At 34.8% G+C, this 22,832-nt stretch overlaps 2 protein-coding genes across 5 annotated transcripts; both read right to left on the bottom strand.

Moving 5' to 3' along the window:
• Positions 1–2,684: 2,684 nt before the first annotated feature.
• LOC140958580 (sister chromatid cohesion 1 protein 3-like) lies at positions 2,685–7,762 on the bottom strand. 4 transcript variants are annotated; one of them, XR_012171811.1, is made up of 14 exons: positions 7,554–7,762; positions 6,506–6,764; positions 6,383–6,429; positions 6,215–6,264; positions 6,055–6,119; positions 5,633–5,979; positions 5,438–5,555; positions 5,222–5,358; positions 4,695–5,134; positions 4,024–4,063; positions 3,871–3,952; positions 3,640–3,743; positions 3,066–3,197; positions 2,685–2,957 (listed from the first exon to the last, which is right to left on the bottom strand). XR_012171811.1 is itself a non-coding variant. In XM_073416079.1 (14 exons), exons 1-13 carry the CDS (start codon positions 7,675–7,677, stop codon positions 3,093–3,095), a joined length of 1,962 nt encoding a protein of 653 aa, XP_073272180.1. In that variant the 5' UTR covers positions 7,678–7,762; the 3' UTR covers positions 2,685–2,957; positions 3,066–3,092. The 4 variants fall into 4 exon arrangements, 3 of the variants coding, with proteins under 3 accessions (XP_073272180.1, XP_073272181.1, XP_073272182.1); XM_073416079.1 differs by having other exon boundaries at positions 3,596–3,743; XM_073416080.1 differs by having other exon boundaries at positions 3,596–3,743; positions 6,085–6,119.
• A 1,174-nt stretch (positions 7,763–8,936) lies between these two features.
• On the bottom strand, positions 8,937–12,388 carry LOC140958277 (FT-interacting protein 1-like). The gene has a single exon (XM_073415665.1). The coding sequence runs from the start codon at positions 12,204–12,206 to the stop codon at positions 9,108–9,110; it is 3,099 nt and encodes a 1,032-aa protein (XP_073271766.1). The 5' UTR covers positions 12,207–12,388; the 3' UTR covers positions 8,937–9,107.
• Between the last annotated feature and the right edge of the window lie 10,444 nt (positions 12,389–22,832).

Below are 22,832 nucleotides of genomic sequence, written 5' to 3'. Positions count from 1 at the left end.
CGATCTAAATACAACATTAGCTTTTCCCCCTTTCAATCCACTCAATTCTTCATAAGAAAGCAATAGAACCCCATGGATTTCTGTTAAATAGTTCAAAATCCTCAATAACTTACCATTTTAAATAATGCAAAACGAAATTTGAAACAATATGACAAAGTATCAAACCACCGAAGAAATAAATATGCACAAAACTTAAATCTATAGTTTTTTTTCCCACCAAATATGACTCATAAATATTATACATCACAAATGTGCTTCAAATCATCATGAATGTAAGTATTATTTATGTAGTATCCACACACATGAAAACTGAAGAATTTTGGAGGGAATTAAATAGAGAGAATATTAGCCTTCGAAATTCTCACCCCAAGTCTTAAGAATCGTCACGTCATGAAAATGGTTGGACATTGGAGACTGTCATTGAAGAATGGAGGGAAGAAAGGGTTTTGTCGATGTGTGCACGACCAGGATCATGACAAATGGTATTGTTTTATACATGTTATGATCTTGCTCAACCTTGAGATTTTGTGCTCGAACAAGATCATAACATGTGCCTTAAGAATCGTCACGTCATGAAAATGGTTGGACATTGGAGACTCATGTCATTGAAGAATGGAGGGAAGAAAGGGTTTTGTCGATGTGTGCACGGCCAGGATCATGACACATGTTATTGTTTTATACATGTTATGATCTTGCTCAACCCTGAGATTTTGTGCTCGAACAAGATCATGATGTGTCACACATGTTATGATTCTGGATGTGTCACACATGTTATGATTTTGGTCCCTGCAGACACTGCTTATATGGGTAAGATCGAACAAACCAGAAAAAGAAGGTTGACCGTTGACATGTGGGACAAAATATGACCCTTCTCTTCTTCAAGAGGTATACATGCATAGTTTTGATATTCTAGGTGCATGTTGTTAGGCCACTTTATGAGTTCATCAACGTTGCGAAAACATTTAATGTAACACATTTTTCGAAACCTGAAAATATGCACGAAGGGATGATTAATGTTACATTTAACAAGAGACCTAGCTTTGTTCATGTTATTTTTGTGAAAATCCATGTGATGTATTGGAGATCGAAATGGGGAGATTCACAGTAGATGAATCATAGACAAAAAACTTCTGTTGCTAATCAAATCGAATTGTTCAAAACCGAAATAAATCGATTGTTTTAGCCGAACCAAACAGACTACATTTTTCATAATAACTGAACATATGTAGTCGAATTAAATGTCAGTCATATGATCCATAATTGAAGTAACCGAATTTTCAGAAAGAAAAAAAAAAGAAAACAAATATGATATGAAACTTTAGAAAGTTGGAACTCGGGGTAGTCGTTTGAACACTTTAACAGGGTCGTCACATCCTTTTCATCATCAAATTTTGATTTATCTTGAGCTTCAAAAAGATAAGAATAGTGCTTGCTCTTATTCATATCCTCTTCTAATTTCCAAATAGTTTTCTAGTTGTATGGTTGGTAGAGCTGTCAAAATGAGTCAAGCTCATCAAGCAATCCACCATGAAAAATAGATGAGTTGAGTTACTAATTTAGGCATAGTTTGGTACACTGGATGAGGGAGGGATTGATAAATAATCATCCTTATCTCATGTTTGATACCTTTTTAGAAAGACAATGATAATCCGTGATAAATAATTTTATACAAGGATAAAATATCATTTCTATTAGGTGTGATAATTTAATTTAATGATAAAATATACTACAAATGACTTAATTGCCCTCAAGTTATAAATATAAGAAATATGAACTCAAGCAACAACTTTGAAATTATAAAATTTATTATGACAAAGTTAATTTTGTCATTACAATCTAATATATAAATTTAATCACTCTTATTAAAATCATACCAAACATTAAATATAATATCTTACATCTTATTTATCATTAACTTATGCTTATATTATATATCACATGTTTATCCTATCACGTGTACCAAACTATGCCTTAGTGACTTGTTTGAAAGCGTGGACAACCCATTTGGGCCACAGGTGGGGCGGTTCGGCAACCAGTTTTTTTTTTCTTTCATTCTTTTATTATATTATTTCATTGATTTATGTAAGGTTGATGTATTCTGAAATTATTCATGAATGATTGATGAGTTTTGAATGCTTTATAATTATTTATTATATTTTGATGAAATTTTGAAAGATATTGTTCATGACGTTTTATGTATGAATGGTGAATTTAAAATATTTATATCATTTATAATAGTTTATATATGATTATGGTTGATGAATTTTGAATAATATATTATTTATAATCATTTATATATGAATGGTAAAAAAAATTGATATTTTTTTAAATTTCTGACAGGTTAGCATTTCCCGACCCGTTTATTGGCAGGACGAGACAAAACGGTCTGTTAGATCACTGAAATTTGATGTGGAGAATAGTCTATGAATCGTTTCGTGCTTGTTATGTATTAAATCCAAGGACTTTAGGTCCATTTGAATACGCGAACAAATAAATTTGAGAACGGAAAGAAAAAAAATGAAGTATAAGTTGCTTGTATGACCTATTTTAGTTAAGAATGTAAACCATGTAAAATTAAGACATGACCAACTCTAGCAAGCAGATATTGTTAATCCAATAAATGGAAAATAAAAATCAATTTCATCAAATTTTTATTTGAAGAGGTCATTGGATCAAAACTTGATATTTTCTTCCGATACCTGACATAGATAACAAAAATTACAAATTGAGAACAGAACAAAACGGTGCGAAGATAATACTTCCCAGTTCCCAGTCTACATTACTAAAAAGGCTAGCAGGAATAAACACATAACAAAGTTTATAAGTTAGAACTCAATAATCTTGCAAAAAAACAGACACGGATTCCCCAAAATTGAACAAGCTTTAACTTGAGTGTTGATTCTGAAACTGCTGATGTCTTTCTGAATCATAGGAATCCGGAGAGTATAAAAATTTAGCTGCGTTGTATACAATACGATGATCATCAGAAAGATCAATGAAAACAGGTCTGTTTATTTGACTCAAGTAAATTCGAGATATAGTAATACAAAACAAGAATCGCTTACCTATTTACAGTTACTTCCATGGATTTTTCAGCCCGAGAATTGACCTTTTGAGAGTTGAGGAGTAATCTTCAGAGTGATATCATTATAAGCCTCTTCTTGATGCAAATCTACAAGTCCATATTTCTTCAAAACCTGGGAATAGATTCATGGACAGCTGAGTTAAGGAACAAAATTTATAGGGAACATTGTTGAACTTGAGGGAAATGGGTCGAGTTCAAAGCATAGTAAATCCAAACAATATTGACTTCATTGAACCTAAACCATAACCAACAAGACGTGATGTACACATCAAATCTGATACATATCGTAAAGTGAAGAAATGGAAGTAGCAAGTGAGAATTGTTAGCCTTTAATATAATCAAGACATAGTTTCCCAGGAAAGCTGAGGCAGGTATATTTGTCAACGCCGATATAAATTATATGTAATCAGAACAATGAGACCTGACTCCCTAGATATTAGTTTTGTATGGCATTCAGTTTCAAGTCAAAACCCATTACAGGTATATGGTGCATGGATTTATAGAACTTACCAAAATCTCAGAAAACATTCGAGCACATATCTTTCTTGGTTTACCTTCCAAAATCTTGTTCATACTGAGATCTCCAGATGATGATTCACCTGATTTGTCTGAAAAAGGAGTTGCATATGACTGCTTCTTCAAATATTGAGCCACAGCCCTGCATGCATATCCCACAAAATTTCAACATTTAAAAGCTCCATTGCAGATAAATCCATGCAATGCTACTGGACATAGTTTGGGGGCTCACTTAAATCTTAAGGGATTTAGGGAGGTAAATAATGCACCTTGTTTGTGCTGACATTGCTCGCAATTCTGGGGTTCCCTGATTTATCGAGGACAAACCGAAATCCAGTTTTCCTTGGGATCCTATCGAGCCACAGGTAAGTATCTATTTTGATAATCAAGAGCATAAAATAAATTTTTGTTTGAAAAAATACCAGCTGGAGAATTATCATCTTGTTCCAGAAAACCAAGTTCCTGCAGTAAAAAAAAGTAGCACGTTAGATGGAGTGTCCATGAAGTGCATCCTATCACATCACTAACAAAATAATATTTTAGTGAATGATCTCGACAAATAAAAAAGAAGATTAAGAAGCACGTTTAACTCCAAAAGCAGACACGTACAGGCAAACAACAGGAGGACGTAATATCATTCATCCAAACTCGTTAAAGTGGGCAAAAACCAAATGTAAACATGCACAAAGAGTTTCCATATTTTTCAAAGATACAAGTGCATTATTCATATGGCGAGGTGAAAAAGAGGTGATTATGTAGCATGATCGTAGTTCAAGAGAAAGGTTAAGTATGTCTTAAAACACTGTTACATAACAAGAAAGGAACATAGTCTAACTACCGTAATCCTAGCTTGATAATATCTAGATGATGATACCAGCGAACAACCGAAATCGGCGATTCCTGTATTTCTGGCGTTTTAGCATTTTCTGGAATACACCTTTTTATCCCACAATACAGTCAAAAGTTCAGAAAACCAAAATCATGTCAAACAAAGAGAGAGCTTCACTAACTACAAAAAGGAAAGCACAGCCAAGTCCAAGAAAAGCAAGTTCAAAGTCCAAAGCAAATATTGTAAGAGTTATGGGTGGTGTACTCCTGCAGAATTGAACAGCTCTGGAATATCGAAAAGTGTTGTATGCTCATGATGAAGCCCATCCCCGAAGAATGTTTCAGGGGTTCTCATTTCTGAATCATGAAGTTCAGAAGATAATCTTATTCCTGTGGCTAGCGTTCCAAATCCTTCTATGGTTTCCAGACGTTTTGATTGGAATTTATGGTTGGAGTTTTTGGGAGTGAGCTGGCCTCTCCGGCTTCTCCCGGTTGAAGGCAGCATGATGTTGGAGAACAAAGGCATACATCCTTCCGGTGATGCACACTCATTATAACGAAGATGTTCAATTTCTGTATTATCATCATTGCCGTGCATAGATTGAGAAACATTTGTCTCTTGGTGTTCTTTTTCTGTGATAATTAAATGAGGTTTAGAAGTAATAAAGTCTTCTTTATAGATATCCTGAATAGCAGCACAAGATCCTGCAAATTCAAGTAAGCTGTCTCAAATGAAAATAATTTCCAAAGCTAACAGATCTATTTAATATATTTAAGAAAAATGCTACTGACCAGATATTAAGGGCTCAAAAAAGATGCCATCCTTCTTTAATCGGTTGTTTACTTTCCAAATGTCAAGCAAAGAACAAGGACAGTTTTTCTTCACCCGGCGAATACCAGTTGTATTGCTTAATGCATTCTTCATGTCCCTATATCACCGGTCCGAAATTTTTACAAAGGAACGTATATAAAATGAGTCTAAAACAAATTACTTTTAAGAAACCATACTGGTTACTGAATACAGTAGACTCGTCGAAAAACTGCTTTCTCTTTCTTCTTCGCCTTTGAACTTTTGGGTGTGCAACAGCTGGAGTTTCTTGGATTTCTATCTCAGGTGTCCGGTGGACTGCAAACCAATGGATCAGATGTCATTGACATGGGTAACATATATCTAATTTTTTATGGTCGTAGACTTGCACCCACCAAAAGTTATCAAAGTATCCAAGTGCTCAAATGAATGTTCTTCTCCATGCCTATGAGATGAAGGAGAATGCCTGTCTGGAAATACTGCATCTTCTTTAACAGGAGTATAGGTTTGTTTATCTTTCAGGATTTGTTCCTCGAGGTATCTGTCTGGATCAGCATGATCAGGCAGAATGGGAGAATTATTGAAATGAAAACCGTGATGTTTAGCATTACGCATAATTTCAATGCTCGGCAGATCTTGTGGGCTGCTATTTCCTATAGTTATTTCATTAACACCTATTGGACTTTGTGGGGATCGATCTACATAACCAGCATCTGAATCCATTTGAACAGGAGGAGGAACACTGCAAGAATATTGAAGAGATTCATAAATAGAAAGTAATGAATTGTTAAATTTTGATAATTCGTATTATTCTTACTCCTCCATAGGCACAGCCTCTGATGCTAGCCTTTCTTGTGTGGATGAAGAATCTCGGAGGTCATCCTACAAGAACATCATTGTTGTAATGGAATTAACATTTAATATAGCATTTAAATGCATCAATTCACCAACTAAAGGCTGCACAAAATTGTTGGCACCTCGTTAAACGAAATGACAATGTAAGGATCTTTCCCAGTTGGAACTTGATCTGCTGGATAAAAATTCAAGAGGCTCACTATCAGTACTAATAGGAGGAAAAAGGATAACAAATGAGAAGACGTGAAACTCCTAAATCATCAAGTAATCAGTCATTTAAATATCAATACCCATCAACGTTATATCATCCTGGCTCTTAACATGTGAATCTTGGCCCCTAAAAAACAAATTCCTGAATTTATCAGCATATTTTTCTAATATAGGACGATGTCAGAAGTTTCATCAAAACATACCAGTCATTATAAAAATCATCCACATCCAAAGCATCGAGATCAAAAGTTTGCGGTAAAGTGACAGAATGATATGGAGCATGATTGGCATCTTCTGGCAGATTGACATTGACATATGTAAAGACCCTATTTATTGTAATCCTTACATCATTACAATGGTCGTAGAAATAGTCAACTTGCTTTGAATATATCCGTACGACCCCGAGCAAAAGATGTCCTGACATTCTTAGCGCTAACGGCACCTCGGGACACATGATCCGTTCTGTAAAACAAGCACCAAACACTTGAATCGTCAACAAATATCAAAACTATCAACTAATACAATTCGAACAGAAGGGAATGGTCATATGGAGGATCGATTAAGACCGAGCATCCCTTCTTGCACATACGTAATTAACTGCAGAATGAACCAAATATGTTCTTAAAAGACTATGCACCAAGCATCAACTACAAGGAAACTTGAAATAATAAGATAGCAGCAGACTCGGTCACGATAGTGACGAACAAACAAAATACATTCTATCTAGACAAAGGGGGATACCAAATCAAACTCTACTTGGAGCTTCCAACCGACAAGAAAATTAAGAAGTAAATAATGTCGTGATACCAAAATATATACATTCATGGAAAAATATAATCTTGATGCTACACTTGTAAGCATAAGAACTTTAAACCAACCAAAATGTAATCTTTAAAAGAATATTCTAATCTTACCACAAAAAATAATAATAAAGTAAATAATAGAAAACATCAAATTCTAGAAACCATTGGAGTTCAGGATTAGCAAAATGAAACTAAAACATCGAATCTTTGTCACCTTACAGAATATTTCGAAGCCCATTGAACTAAAAATCGATCATCTCATTAATCTTCGTTCAGTTCAATAAAAAATGCTAAATCTTTCGAGAAAGCCAGTGCAGCGGATATTAAATCCAAAATAAAAAAAAGTCAGCTTTCTGATCAAAGTCTGATAGATTTCAATCAAAACCCACAAATGATGATTGTTAATCGACCATAAATAAATGGAGAAAATGTACAGATAGGGACGGACCAACAGTAGATGAAATGTCAGTGGAGGTATAATGAGATTTCTTGAGCTTGTGCTGCAAATGGGCGGCGCACCAAACCGTGCCCAACGGCCCCTTCCTGGCCAAGAATGTATGCGAGAAAAACATAGTCTTTTCCCGCAACCGCCTTCGATTTCTTACGAGATAATGTGTATGTATCCAAACATATATATATATATACTATTGAGTGAATGTGTGTGCAAATTGCGGGGTTTTGCTAGGGTGGGGCGGGAAAGGGAAGAGGCGCGAAATGGGTAAAATATTCCGAAATTGTTCATTACAAAATAGGGCTGCTGGGTATTTACGTAAGTGCCACCAGAATTTTGGTAGGGCTCCTACCCTTTGCCATGGATGTTTTTTTATTTTATTTAACAAAAAATAATATTTTTTTTATGATTCAGATTAGATTAAAAATATGTAACATAAAATTTATCTGTGAAATAATTTTTTTGTTTTAATTTTTTAAAAATAATCTAATTTAGTTAAAGTAAAAATGAAACTACTGAATTGGCAGTTGATTTGCTCAATAATAAATATCTAAAACTAGTAGTTGTGTGTTTCTAACGTCATAAAAAAAATTGAGAAATACTTTTCATTTTATAAAATAATTCTAATTATATAAAATCAAAAAAATACGTAGAATCATATATACCTATGATAAATTCAAAAAATAATTCTAATTATATGAAATCAAAAAAATACATAGAATCACATATACATATGATAAATGCAAAAATTTGTGTGAGACGGTCTCACGAGTCGTATTTTGTGAGACAGATATATTATTTGGGTCATTCATGAAAAAGTATTAATTTTTATTTTAAGAGTATTACTTTTTATTGTGAATATCGGTAGGGTTGACTCGTCTCACAGATAAAGATTCATAAGACCGTCTTACAAGAGACCTACTCTATGATAAATTCAAAATTAGAATTATTTTATAAAATGAAAACACATAAAAATTCATCTACCACCCACCGATTATTACGGGCAGTTTCCACATCCTCCTCTGAAGAGAAGGTAACAAAGCCATATCCACTGGATTTTAGGGTCCCCAGAAGTCGGGAAATATTTATTCTATAGATTTTATAAACGGGAAATTGGCCTTCAGTCTCCAGTCGTCGATTTTTTTTTTTCAGTCCCTGGGTACTTTTTTAGTACCACATTTCCACATGAAGTGTACCACATTTTGTATGACATAGTACCACAATTTTGTGGGTAGGGAGTGAACCCAAAAAAATATTTTGATTGTAGATTTTTCACAACTTCTCCTTTTATAAATTCAAAATATTAATAAATATTTTCTTTCAAGAATTTTACAAAGGGATAATATTAGATATGACATCTATATTGGAAAGATTGAGCAAAGCAAGTAAGATAACTGAGTATTTCTGCTGGACTAATGTAACAATACAGAAATATCAGAGAGTTTGATTTATTAATAGTACAATGAGGCCAAACAAACTAGAAGAACACATTATTCCGTTTACTAAACCAAACTTGAAAGGACATGATAAATTATGAAATAAATTTTTCCATCACAGCATGCTATCAGTTTGAGCAGTCAGTCTCTTGAAGAAATTACTAGGGACGGACGGTAGCTTGCTCCGAAACCTCGGGTGCCGGAGCACGTACAACCCTGAAACGAGGCTCATGACTCGAAATGGAGTCACATAGAGAACAACAGCTGCACAAAGACAGAACACTATGAATAGACTTGTGGCTCTTGGATCCCTCCAGCTTAAAAGAGACTGGAATCTCTCCCCTTGTGTTGCAATGTCTCCCACCACCGTCTGAATCCTGCCCGCGACGCTTCTTAGCCTATCGTACCTCATTCGAACTGTGTCTTGTGGTCTAGAAGTAGGGAATGTGTCAAACTCTTCATCCAGTTCATCTGGATAGGCTGCTTCTGCCCATGAAAGTTTCGTATCCATATGGGGCGGATGCTTTGGTCGGTACCTGTAGTTCCATATCCCAATAAGGAACATGTATAAAAAGAGTGTTGGAAGTATCAACTCAGGATACCAGATCAGTATCAGAAACAGAACATGGACTAGGACTGAGGTGATGGGGTTCTTCCATTGGCAAACATCGCCAAACCAATGGTTTGTGGACATGATACCGGATAGAAGTGCCATGACTCGAAAGAAATTTGCTTTGCTTCGTCTCATACTCCACATGTGGGAATCGACATCTAGCATGTACTCGACTACCTCTTTTCTGAGAGGTGGTTCAGCACGACTAAGCCTCGTGGCTACAATATTCATGGCTTGGTATCTCAAATTTTCAACTTGTTTTACGGTGAAGGGATGCAGGTAATGCATTTTTGGGAGTAAAGGGTGGCCGTAAATGTATATCATGTGGGATAAGGAGAGGCTGGTGAATCTAACTGCTAGTTGGAGTTCACCCGTTTTCTTGACCCCTGTAGGGTGTAAAACAAGAAGGGGGTAGGAACTTGTGTAGGTACGGTGAGCTTCAAGGGTGGATAATCTTATACGAACCTTCCCGATTCGTGAGTCGCGTGCTGCACCAGATGCACCAGGCTTCTCGGTTCCTAAGTGGCAATTGTCAAAGACTCCCAATGTTATGACCGTGCATGGATCGTAGACTTCCCATGTGTATTGCTCGTTCCATTTTGGGGTGAAATTGCTGAGAATGGTCCTTGTTCGAACCCATTTTTGCCCATATTTGGCTACACAATAGGCATCTGTGCTTCCCCTACCATCCTTCATCTTCATTGGGAGAAGCCCTTGTGCATTTAATATTCCTACTTCAAGTATTCCAACAGGAGGCTTCCAAAGCTGTTTTGCTGTTGGCCGTTGATCGCTTATGCACATCGTTGATTCATCCAGTACATGATATCCACCTTCAAGGCACATCATTAAGTGTATTCTGCTTGAAAATTTAAGTTCATTCCTCCTATCAGCTTCTATCGAACCAAACCCGTACTTTTCGAGGTTGAACCAACGAGAATGCACAGGTCGGTGATCCAGTCTCTTCTCAACCGTGCTGAGAGGAAGACTTATTCTTCCCAACACATCGTCTTTCGAGGAGTGTACCTGATCCTCCACGGTCAGAAGAATCTGCTCTTCAAATGGCTCAGCAGCTACAAAAACTAAATCTTCGTTCCACATAGGATTCGACGTACGAGCTGGGCATATCACGGTTTTGAGCACTTGACTACCAACCTGGACTTTCACGAAGACCTCCGGGAGACGACTCCTGTCGTTTGGAACGACATCCTGAGCTTCAATTACATTCACTCTTAAGTACCAAAGTTTTGGAGAGACGTATACCTTGGACCTAATGTTGAAAACTCCCTCTCCATGAACAGATGCAGCATCAGCATGCCAAGATTCTGTAAATGCTTCATCAGCTTGAGTCCCCATCCAAAGAGCAACCATGATTTCTCCCCTCACTTTCCCTTCTCCACGCCGGTCCTCAAGTCTATACCACTGAGGAGCGAGAGGGCTATCAGGTGGAACCCTTGTTGGGATCTCATTCAAATCGAAAACCACCCTTCCAAGATAATCATCTCTTCCCACCATCTCTTTATCCTTCACAAAAACCTCCAAATTCGATGACTGGATCCGCTCCTTTGAGAAAGCAAATACTTGGTTCCATTCAGGATTCATCTTCTTTTCGAAATGTTTTGTTCTTCCTTTATAGTTACCAAGTTTCACTTCCACGTAAGGGTCACAACTAGCAGTAATGGAGCTAGCTGGAAGATCTTTGGCCTTGACTACTCTAACATAAAGATAAAACATCTGCTCAACAAGATCAAATGTGTTTGTCGTTCTTTCACCACTCATCCACCCTCTTCCACCATATGATCCGCCAACCGTCCAACGTTCACCAAGATTGGGATTTGCTTCTTTCACCTCATACTCATCTTCGTCATGATCAAGATGGTGAGCTTGTTGATTAACTTGATGATGATGCATAGTTGATTCGCCTTCTTTTGGTGATCTTTTCCGCAATGAGAAGGCTGGCTGCTGCATAACTTGATGCTTTTGAATCCAATCAGTAGTTTCTGGTCTAATATCAGTGCTCTCTTCAATAAATTTCTTAGGTTCCTCTGTTAAAACATTGCTGCTGACCTCAGTAGACGTATGCTCGATGGTAAGCTCAGTTAAGTCAAGTGAAGAGCTGCGGGTTTCTGTTTTTTCTGATACAGAAAAATCGTTGGAAGCCGGGCTTGAAGGACGAGGAAGACAAGGGCAGGTATTTATAAGGTTCGTGGTCTCTGAAATGGGTAAGGTATAAATTTTGAGGCCAATTTCACCTTTGACAGATGAAAGAAAAGACTTGTTTTCCAACTTGAAACTTTGGTAAACTTCCTCTCCTTGCCTAACAATATTTAAGCAACGGATTCTGACTCTTCCAAGAAAATTTCTGCCTGGAACTGGTCTTTTCTCATTATACACAGAAACTTCAATAAATTTGTGATGGTAGCTTTTGGTTTTATCAAAATCAAAGAAAATTCTCTGATTCCAAATGGGGTGGAGGTTCTTTGGGATCGTTTTGGTTCGGCTAGTTTGATTTTCAAAATCAACTTCTACATATGGACTTGATGATCCTGCTCCATCTTTTGGAATAAGATCATGTGCATCTATAACTTCTACCACTAATTTCATCCTCTTTATCTGATACAAGAAACAGGCTCCTTCAAGAAACCGTAAACTAAATTAGCAAGCAAAAGCAATTCATGTTAAAAAAAGCATTAGCCCAAAGAACAAATATGTCTTCTTGACAAGTAAGGAAAGAATTTTTTTCTGAATAAGCTTAGCTCCAAGACAAATTGGAGGAAGGTATAATACTCAATGCTAAAGTTATAAAAAGAGTCATGAATCCATGTGATACGCCAAAAAAATAATGCTTTGAGTTTATTGTTACCGTCTCGAAATTTTTCGAACACCGTTTGTAAACCTGCCTTCAATTTTTTAAAGTTTAAATAATTATTCACGTATATGCAATTCGTAATCTTGCTGAATTATTGCTCGTTTCACTACTTTTCGATCTGCCATTATCGATCCCGTATGAAATCGATTTTCGATTAAGTTATACCTTCTCTTGTTTCTATATCCAGTTAGTCAGCATGAAGCATATATACTAAAGAAGTAATGGGGATTTTGTTGCTTTTTTGAGGACATTCTGTTCTTCTGAATGCAGCTACCTTTTTATATGGGAAAAGCAATAGGGAATGAGAGTAGCCATGCATGTAAAAGCAAAAGTGATTATCAAGTTTAATGATGCCTTTCTTGTTCTTCAGTACATTCCGATCGAATTTTCATGTGATTATACTGGCAAATACTGTATTGTCAAGTAGCAAATTCTGGGATTAAATAATTTATAAGTAGAATTATATTTACTGCCTCAGTTAGCTAGACAAGTAAAAAAATAAACCATAATTTGCTTGCGTACAATTAAATAAATAATCTAAACTTGGTTTTTTGAGAAAAAAGAAGAATGCAACATTATTTAATGTATAATCATTAATAATTAAAAAAATATGCAATCTCCTAACTATGCAATATTAATTATATATTTGCAATAAATAAATTTTTAGGCAACGTAATTTTCTTTTGCTGCAATTATCTTTCTCTAACGGTTGTCAGGCAATCGTAGCCTAATGTTCAGAAGAAACACATTAAAGGGACTTGAGATGTTCGATAAAATCCATTTGACGCTCAAGTCAGAGATTGGAAAAAGAATATCTGGGTCGGCTAGAATGCAAATGTGAATTAAAAGCCAATATTTGAAGAACGAATCACTGTGTAAATCATACATGGTCAATTTGAAATATTTTGGAGCTAATTATATGATCATCCTAAATAATTTGACCATTATTCGTTCATGGAGAAGAAATATCAAATTGTTGAAAAATTATTTAAAAATGTGTTAAATATTTGTGTTGAAAATGTGAATGTTGAATGTTGAAAATTAGGTAAAATTAGGTGTTGAATATTGAAAATTAGTGTGTGATGATGTAGGTAATGATGTATTTTATTTTTGGATTATTTGTAAAAATTTTCTATAAATAGATCTCTCATTTGTGAAGAAAATCACAATTGAGTTGAGAGAAAAATATTATAAAGTGTGTAGTGTGATAATTTTGAGAGTTTGAGATTTTTACTTTTTTACCGTAAATTTTTACTTTTTCACAACACGTTATCAGCACGAAGCTCTAAAAGTCCTCCATATTTTTCCAAGCTCCGAACAGAAGAAAAAGGTAACAAAAGTAATAATATTTATTTTACTGTTATTTATTTATTGTTTATATATGTAATATATAATATAATGTTATTGTTAGAAATAATAAAAATAATTTTTTCAAAAACTTGTTATAAATCCTGGGAGGATGTTAAGACGACATCCCACACTCCCGGTAAGGGATACGACAAGTATAAAAGCCTATAAGGTTTTTTAAACAAAATAACTTATGACACCTAATTATAATAATGTGATATGATATACATAATTATTTAAATATGACTAATATTATATACACCATATTATTACCATAAAATTATACAAATACATACATTTATTTTCTTATACACCAACGGTAATAAACGGTAACAAAACGGCTAGTTTTTGCTCTATAAATACAATCTCACAAATACATTCAATCACTCCAACTTTCTCTTCTTCTCTAAAAATTATTCTTCATCAAATTTTCGAAGAAAAAAAGAAGATGGCTTTCACGAGGTTATTTTTAATTATTTTGGTTATCATACTCACCAGTCTTGTATTTATCGGAGAATATCCTCCTCGTGTGTTTTCTTTATTTTTACGAATACTTGTACTTGTTGTTTATCCATTACTTTGTATTGCAATATTCATTAACTAATAAAATGCATCGTAATTTTTAGTACCACCATGGCAAACTTGGCAAAGCTCGAATTCATCGCTCTTGATATTACTGGGAAAAACTATATGCCATGGACTCTTGATGTAGAAATGCATCTTGAGTCATTGGGTCTAAGCGAGACCATTAAAGAAAATGGTATATCTTCATCACAAGAAAAAGCAAAAGCTATAATATTTTTACGACGACACCTTGATGAAGGTTTAAAATGTGAATATCTCATCGAAAAAGATCCCATGGCTCTGTGGAAAGGATTAAAAGAGAGATTTGAACATATAAGGGAAGTTATACTTCCGACCGCCCGTGATGAATGGAATATGTTAAGATTCCAAGACTTTAAAAAAGTCAGTGATTACAATTCAGCGATGTATAGAATAATCTCGCAGTTAAAATTTTGTGGACATGAGGTTACAGAATCGGAAATGCTTGAAAAAACATTTTCCACGTTTCACGCATCAAATATAACACTACAGCAACAATATAGAGTGCGTGGATTTGCGAGATATTCTGAACTCATCGCCTGTCTTCTTGTGGCGGAAAAGAACAACGAGCTATTAATGAGAAATCATCAGTCCCGACCCACTGGATCAACAGCATTTCCAGAAGTAAATGCTGTAAGTAAAAATGAATTTAAACCTGGAAACCAAAATCAAATTCAAAGACAAGGTTTTGGTCGAGGTCGAGGTCGAGGTCGAGGTCGTGGACGTGGACGTGGACGAGGAAGTGGTCGTGGTCGTGGACGCGGCCGTGGTTTTGAAAATAATCGAGATAGTTATTTCTATAACTCATCTCAAAATAACGTCCCAAACCATCCACAGAAAAGGCATCAAGAAAACATGAGTGTTAATGAAAATCACTCGAAAAGATTTGAAAGTTCTTGTTTCAGATGCGGCACTCCAGGACATTGGTCTCGTATTTGTCGAGCCCCTGAGCATCTTTGCAAACTTTATAAAGAATCGATAAAGGGGAAAGAAAAGGAGACCAACTTCACTGAGCGAAGTGACCGTTTGAGTGATTCAACTCATTTTGATGCTGCTGATTTTATGAATGATTTCTCTGGAAATGATCAATATGTTGGTGGGATAGAAATGAACAATATTGATGCTGCAGATTTTCTCAATGATTTCTCTGAAAATGAACAATATAGTGGTAGAATATAAATGTACAATAATTTATTTTTCATGTATTTATATGATAATGTTTTATTGTACAATTATGATATGTGTTATATTTAAATATGTATTGTCATTAATTTTTTTTCATTGCATATTTTTTGAAGTTCAAATATGGAAAATGCTATGAGCAAAGCTGAAGTTTGCATACCCGATAGTGGTACAACGCACACTATCCTCCGAGATAAAAGATATTTCTTGGAACTAAAACCAACAAAAACAACGGTGAATACAATATCAGGTCCTGTAGACTTGATTAAAGGATGTGGTAAAGCACAATTTTTGTTACCTAATGGTACAAAATTTTTGATCAATGATGCTTTATATTCACCACAATCGAAAAGAAATTTGTTGAGTTTTAATGATATATATTCCCATGGGTATGATACTCAAACAATGAATGAAGGGAATGAGAAATATATGTGTCTTACCACATATAAATCAGGAAAGAAATATGTGATTGAAAAACTACCAATGCTCCCTACTGGATTGCATTATACACATATACGTCCCATTGAATCAAACATGGTAATTGATAATTCTTCAATATTAACCAATTGGCATGATCGATTAGGACATCCTGGTTCAACAATGATGCGAAGAATTATAGAAAATACACATGGTCATCCATTGAAAGACCAGAAGATCTTTCAGAATAATAAGTTTCAATGTAAAGCATGTTCTCTTGGAAAACTTATTATAAGACCATCACCAGCCAAAATCCAAACTGAATCACCAATGTTTCTTGAACGTATTCAGGGTGATATTTGTGGACCAATCCATCCACCATGTGGACCATTCAGATACTTTATGGTATTGATTGATGCCTCCAGCAGATGGTCACATGTATGTTTATTGTCAACTCGAAATGTTGCATTTGCAAGATTACTTGCTCAAATAATAAAATTGAGGAATCAATTTCCCGATTATACAATCAAGAAAATTAGACTTGATAATGCTGGTGAATTTACTTCCCAGACTTTCAATGATTATTGTATGTCTATGGGAATCATTGTTGAGCATCCTGTTGCTCATGTACATACTCAAAATGGATTGGCTGAATCATTGATTAAACGTCTGCAAATGATTGCTAGACCAATGATTATGAAAACAAAGCTCCCTATTTCTATATGGGGACATGCAATTTTACATGCTGCTTCATTAATTCGCATCAGACCAAGTGCATATCATAAATACTCCCCATTGCAGCTTGCATTTGGTAAAGAACCAGACATTTCTCATCTGAGAATTTTTGGATGTATGGTGTATGTGCCTATTGCACCACCTCAACGAAAGAAAATGGGACCTCAAAGAAAGATTGGAATTTATATTGGTTATGATAGTCCATCGATCATTCGATATCTTGAACCACAGACAGGCGACGTGTTCACAGCACGTTTTGCTGATTGTCATTTTAATGAGGAAATCTTCCCAATGTTAGGGGGAGAACAGAAACATACCGAAAAAGAAATTACATGGTATGTATCATCATTGTTACATCTGGATCCAAGAACAAAACAATGTGAAAAAGATGTACAGCAAATTGTGCACTTGCAAAGAATAGCAAATCAAATACCAGATGCATTTGCAGACACAAAAGGGGTAACTAAATCATATATACATGCTGCAAATGCCCCTGCTCGAATTGAAATTCCGAAGAAACAAATTGAAGATAGTCATGATGTCATTAAACGCCTGAAGCGTGGAAGGCCAGTTGGTTCCAAGGATAAAAATCCTCGAAAAAGAAAATTCATAGAGAAACACAATGATCACAAAATAGAGAATGATGTTCCTGAAGAAACACATAATGATCACAAAATAGAGAATGATGTTCCTGAAGAAACACATGATGATGAAAATGTTTTGTCAGAACCACAAACTGACGAGAATCATGAAATCTCTATCAATTATATTAATACTGGAAAAATATGGAACCGAAAAGATATAGAAGAAATTGATGATATATTTTCTTATAATGTGGCAATCGACATCATAAATGATAATGAAGATCATGAACCAAAATCTTTTGGTGAATGTAAAAATCGGCAGGATTGGATAAAATGGAAAGATGCCATCCAGGTTGAATTGGATTCGCTAAATAAACGTAATGTTTTTGGACCTATAGTCCTTACACCTGAAGGTGTAAAACCTGTTGGATACAAATGGGTTTTTATTCGAAAGCGAAATGAGAAAAATGAAATAGTAAGATATAAAGCTCGACTTGTTGCACAAGGTTTTTCTCAAAGGCCTGGAATTGATTATGAAGAAACGTATTCTCCTGTGATGGATGCAATTACGTTTCGGTATTTGATTAGCTTGGCAGTATCTGAAAATTTAGAAATGCGTCTTATGGATGTTGTTACAGCCTACTTATATGGATCACTTGATAGTAATATATATATGAAAATCCCTGAAGGATTTAAGATGCCTGAAGCACAAAGTTCAAAACCCAGAGAATGTTATTCTGTGAAATTACTAAGATCATTATATGGGTTGAAGCAATCCGGCAGAATGTGGTATAATAGGCTAAGTGATCACTTGATGAAAAAGGGATATGTAAATAATTCAATATGCCCTTGTGTTTTCATTAAGAAAACAACATCCGGATGCGTAATTATTGCTGTATATGTTGATGATTTAAACATCATTGGAACAAATAAGGAAATTCAAGAAGTTGTGTCATACTTGAAAGAAGAATTTGAAATGAAGGATCTTGGAAAAACCAAGTATTGTCTGGGTTTACAAATTGAACAAAAAGAATGTGGAATATTTGTTCACCAGACAAATTATACAGAAAAGATCCTTAAACGTTTTAATATGGACAAATCAAATCCTTTAAGTACTCCAATGGTTGTTAGATCATTAAACATAGAAAAGGATCCATTCCGTCCATGTGAAGATGATGAAGATATTCTTGGTCCAGAAGTACCATATCTAAGTGCTATCGGTGCCCTTATGTATCTTACAAATTGTACAAGGCCTGATATATCTTTTGCCGTAAATTTATTGGCAAGATTTAGCACATATCCAACAAAGAGACATTGGAACGGAATTAAACATATATTCCGTTATCTACGAGGAACGACAGACTTGGGACTTTTGTATTCAAAAGATGCTAATCCAAGTATAATTGGTTATGCCGATGCTGGATACTTATCTGATCCACACAAAGCACGTTCTCAAACTGGATATGTATTTACTCGTGGAGGCACTGCAATTTCTTGGCGTTCACAGAAACAAACACTTGTAACAACTTCATCAAATCATGCCGAGATTATTGCACTACATGAAGCAAGCCGTGAATGTGTGTGGTTAAAATCAATGACTCAACATATCCAAATCTCATGCGGATTATCATTCGACGAGAAGCCTGTGATACTATATGAAGATAATGCTGCATGTGTTGCTCAAATGAAAGAAGGATACATAAAAAGCGACAGAACTAAACATATTCCTCCTAAGTTCTTCGCATTCACCAAGGAGCTTGAGAAGAATAAATGTATTGATGTTCGTCACATTCAATCAAGTGAAAACTCATCAGATCTCTTCACAAAGGCACTTCCTACGACAATATTCAGAAAGCACATATATAATATTGGGATGCGCAATCTACGAAATTTGTGAAGAATTGTTCGTGTCAACATGAGGGGGAGTTTACGTGACTGCACTCTTTTTCCCTTACTATGGTTTTTATCCCAATGGGTTTTTCCTAGTAAGGTTTTTAACGAGGCAGTATAAAAACACGTAATGTATACAATCATTATGATCATCATCACAAGGGGGAGTGTTGAAAAATTATTTAAAAATGTGTTAAATATTTGTGTTGAAAATGTGAATGTTGAATGTTGAAAATTAGGTAAAATTAGGTGTTGAATATTGAAAATTAGTGTGTGATGATGTAGGTAATGATGTATTTTATTTTTGGATTATTTGTAAAAATTTTCTATAAATAGATCTCTCATTTGTGAAGAAAATCACAATTGAGTTGAGAGAAAAATATTATAAAGTGTGTAGTGTGATAATTTTGAGAGTTTGAGATTTTTACTTTTTTACCGTAAATTTTTACTTTTTCACAACACAAATAACATATTCTGTAATATAGGACTTTATAGAAACTTTTCAAAAATGAGAAAGTTTAATAATTTTTTCATGGAAACTTAAATTTAGCTCTTAATTATGATTATAAACTCAGAAAATCATTAAGTTCCTTACCATTAAATATAAATCCTTAAATCTAACTAACCTATTTGAGTGATCCACATCCACTATAGGCTCCTTGACTACAAGGAATTTTCATTCACTGTTACTTCTCTTTGTGTATCAGAAATAAGAACAAACTTTGGGTTAAGGTGAACATCATATAACATGTTGGAACATTCTACGAGAAACATTGTATTAATATCTAACATATTTCAAACATGTGTTTAATCGCATCAATGGCATTTGGTTATGCATTCATGCAAAGATTATTTTCAGAACTAGCTCCGAGAATCGGTGTTTGTAAGTATTTGCATTTCCTCCTTATGCATACCTGCAACTCTTATCTTGAGTTTGGTATACTGGTCAATGTTTAGTTCAAACTGATGTCGGAAAGAACAATGAAATATAGTAATGCTTCCTCCAAATTCTATAATGGTTGCCAGTTTCTTGATTAAAAGATTTTATTTTTAATTGCTATGACAATGGATTTTACATCTAGATTAAAAAGCAAATGAACTTACATTTCAAATTCAAATCCGATATTCCAAAATCCTTCAGGAGTCGAATGAGGTGCATACCTGTATCGATGTCTTGAAACTTCATTGTGGTGCTCGCAGCTTATATTTTTCTGGTTCCCGTCGGCATTTTCTTCTCTATTAGGGATAACAGCATCATAAACCTTCTTGCATTGTTTGCATTCTATGCCTTTCTATTGGAGGCCAATCAACCTATATTATGTTTAGGACATTTATGTGTTTCTCCTGTTATTACTTTCCCCAATTTTCTTTCACATTCTCCAGTGGAGTATTAAGGAAATCATCATGTGGATCATGTCCCAGACGGCTCTATTGGGACCTCGTATCCCTCCAATACGATATATGGAGTTTTGCACAACATGGAAGGTATGACTTTATACCAATCGGGAATTTTGGTGAAACTGAGGCGCTTGTGGTAGATGATAATGCTGGATTTGTTCTTCCAATTGATAGGATTCCTTTGTTCCGCAGTAGTTCTTGTTCTTCCTCTGGTCTGGCTACTTCACTAGTAGCATCAACCGCTTTTGAAGCCTTATTTTCAATATCCAAAACCAGAAATGCTGATGATAACAATCAGAACTTTATCATGTATGCAGAAAGAAAGCCAAATACATCTTATATGCATAGATTGATACCATAAAAATAGAGGATCAAAAAGAGTAAACCTCCTCGTATTAATCAACTAGAGTTGGATGATCAATTTATATTTACAATGAGTCCATTTGAAATCTGTGGGGGGAAATGATGTAATCCGTGTGCTGGAAGGAGTATAGTTGCACACCAGAAAGCACAAACATTGAACTTACCACGATCATGTCCGAATATTTCACTATCATCTTCTATTTTGTCAGGGGAGAGCACAGTTTCTGGGGTAAGATCAATTTTTTTACACACACAGTTGTACTGAGATTTCAGCTTCTTATAATGAGAAATAATCTCCTGATGTTTACTCTTTTCAGACAGTAATTCTGAATCTTTAGCCTCAAACTGCTGTAATAACTCTCTATGCAATTCCATTCCAATAGAAGGCTCTTTACTTTTTCCGGAAATAATTTGTTGAAGATGATCAATTGTTTCCTCTAGAACTTTCTGTTTATCCAGAAACAATCTCCTCTCGTTCTCAAATCCTTCCAATTCTGTCCCTCTCTTTGCCCTTTCAAAACCAAATTAATCAATCGGTAGGAGCAACTGTGGATGCACCTTTTTTTCCTCCTCCAAATCATTATTTCTCTCCGGAAGTTCTTTCTTCAGTTCATCAACACAATTCACCAAACTTCCTTCTTGGATGTGAGAAGACTATTCTCCTTCACATACTTATTCACAACCTGTTCGTTATCCGTCATCTTTGAGGCTTGATATCCAATTTCTTACGTAAATGTTCTCACAAAACCTTCGCATTCTCTACTTCTAGCTTCTTTTCTCATAATCACAAAATTCCATTCAGCTGAGTGCCACGAGCTGAATTATAGCAATCACTCCAACAATAAAAAGCAACAACAGTAGAAAACTGTCTGCTTACAAGATTTTACAGACAGACAGCAACAAGACCAGATCAAAAGGCCTAATAAATCACAGCAATGCATGTGGAGCACAGTTCTGCATCTATCCAATGATTTTTCGAATCAATAACTAGACCATTGAAAAAAAGTGGAGTACATAAGCTCCGATTATCACCGCGTTGTGCCATACCTACTGTACCATATAGATTGTTGCATTCTTTAGCACAAGAGTGACAAAACGCCTCATGTGGTTCACTAACCACTCATTGGATCACTTGTTATCAAATTTCATTTAACATTTTCAACCTTTAAGTAGTATCATTCAAGCTCTATACCTTTAACTTAATTCATTCAACAGTTTGACTATTTAAAATATCACAAAAACTTTTGTGTTAACCATCTCGCTTGTTAATTTTGTGAGAGAGATCTCCGACCTGACCTAACTCATGAAAAATATTATTTTTTATGTCAAAAATATTATGTCTGGTCGGAGATCTGTCTCACAAAAATATTATTTTTATTGTATATATAGACCAGATCGACATGTCTCAAATATATAGATTCGTAAGATTGCCTCACAAAAAACCTACTCTTAAAATATATAATTTTACTCCAACAAAATAACCAACGATTTATTTAAATATTTATGAATACCAATTCAATTTAGAATTTATCAAAAAATGTTATTTATTTTCCAATATATCATTTGACCATAAACAATTTAATAAAGTTTAATTAATGTATTTAGATATATTAATCTGAATTAAAATTTACCCAAAAATATAATTTTATTTCAACCACCAAATTTAAGTTCAGCAATTTTAAACTGTAATACATTGAAACAAGGGATGGCCACAATCAAGATTTGGGATTTTCCTAACCCTTGAATAATTCAGCTTGTGAGTCGATTGGTATTTTACGTACATAATTAATTGATAAATAATCATAAACAACCTAATTACCTAAACCTTGACAGTATAATTTT

The sequence above is a fragment of the Primulina huaijiensis genome, chromosome 15, assembly GCF_012295235.1.
Source record: "Primulina huaijiensis isolate GDHJ02 chromosome 15, ASM1229523v2, whole genome shotgun sequence".
Lineage (NCBI taxonomy): Eukaryota > Viridiplantae > Streptophyta > Magnoliopsida > Lamiales > Gesneriaceae > Primulina > Primulina huaijiensis.
This window is presented reverse-complemented; position numbering and strand designations above follow the sequence as displayed.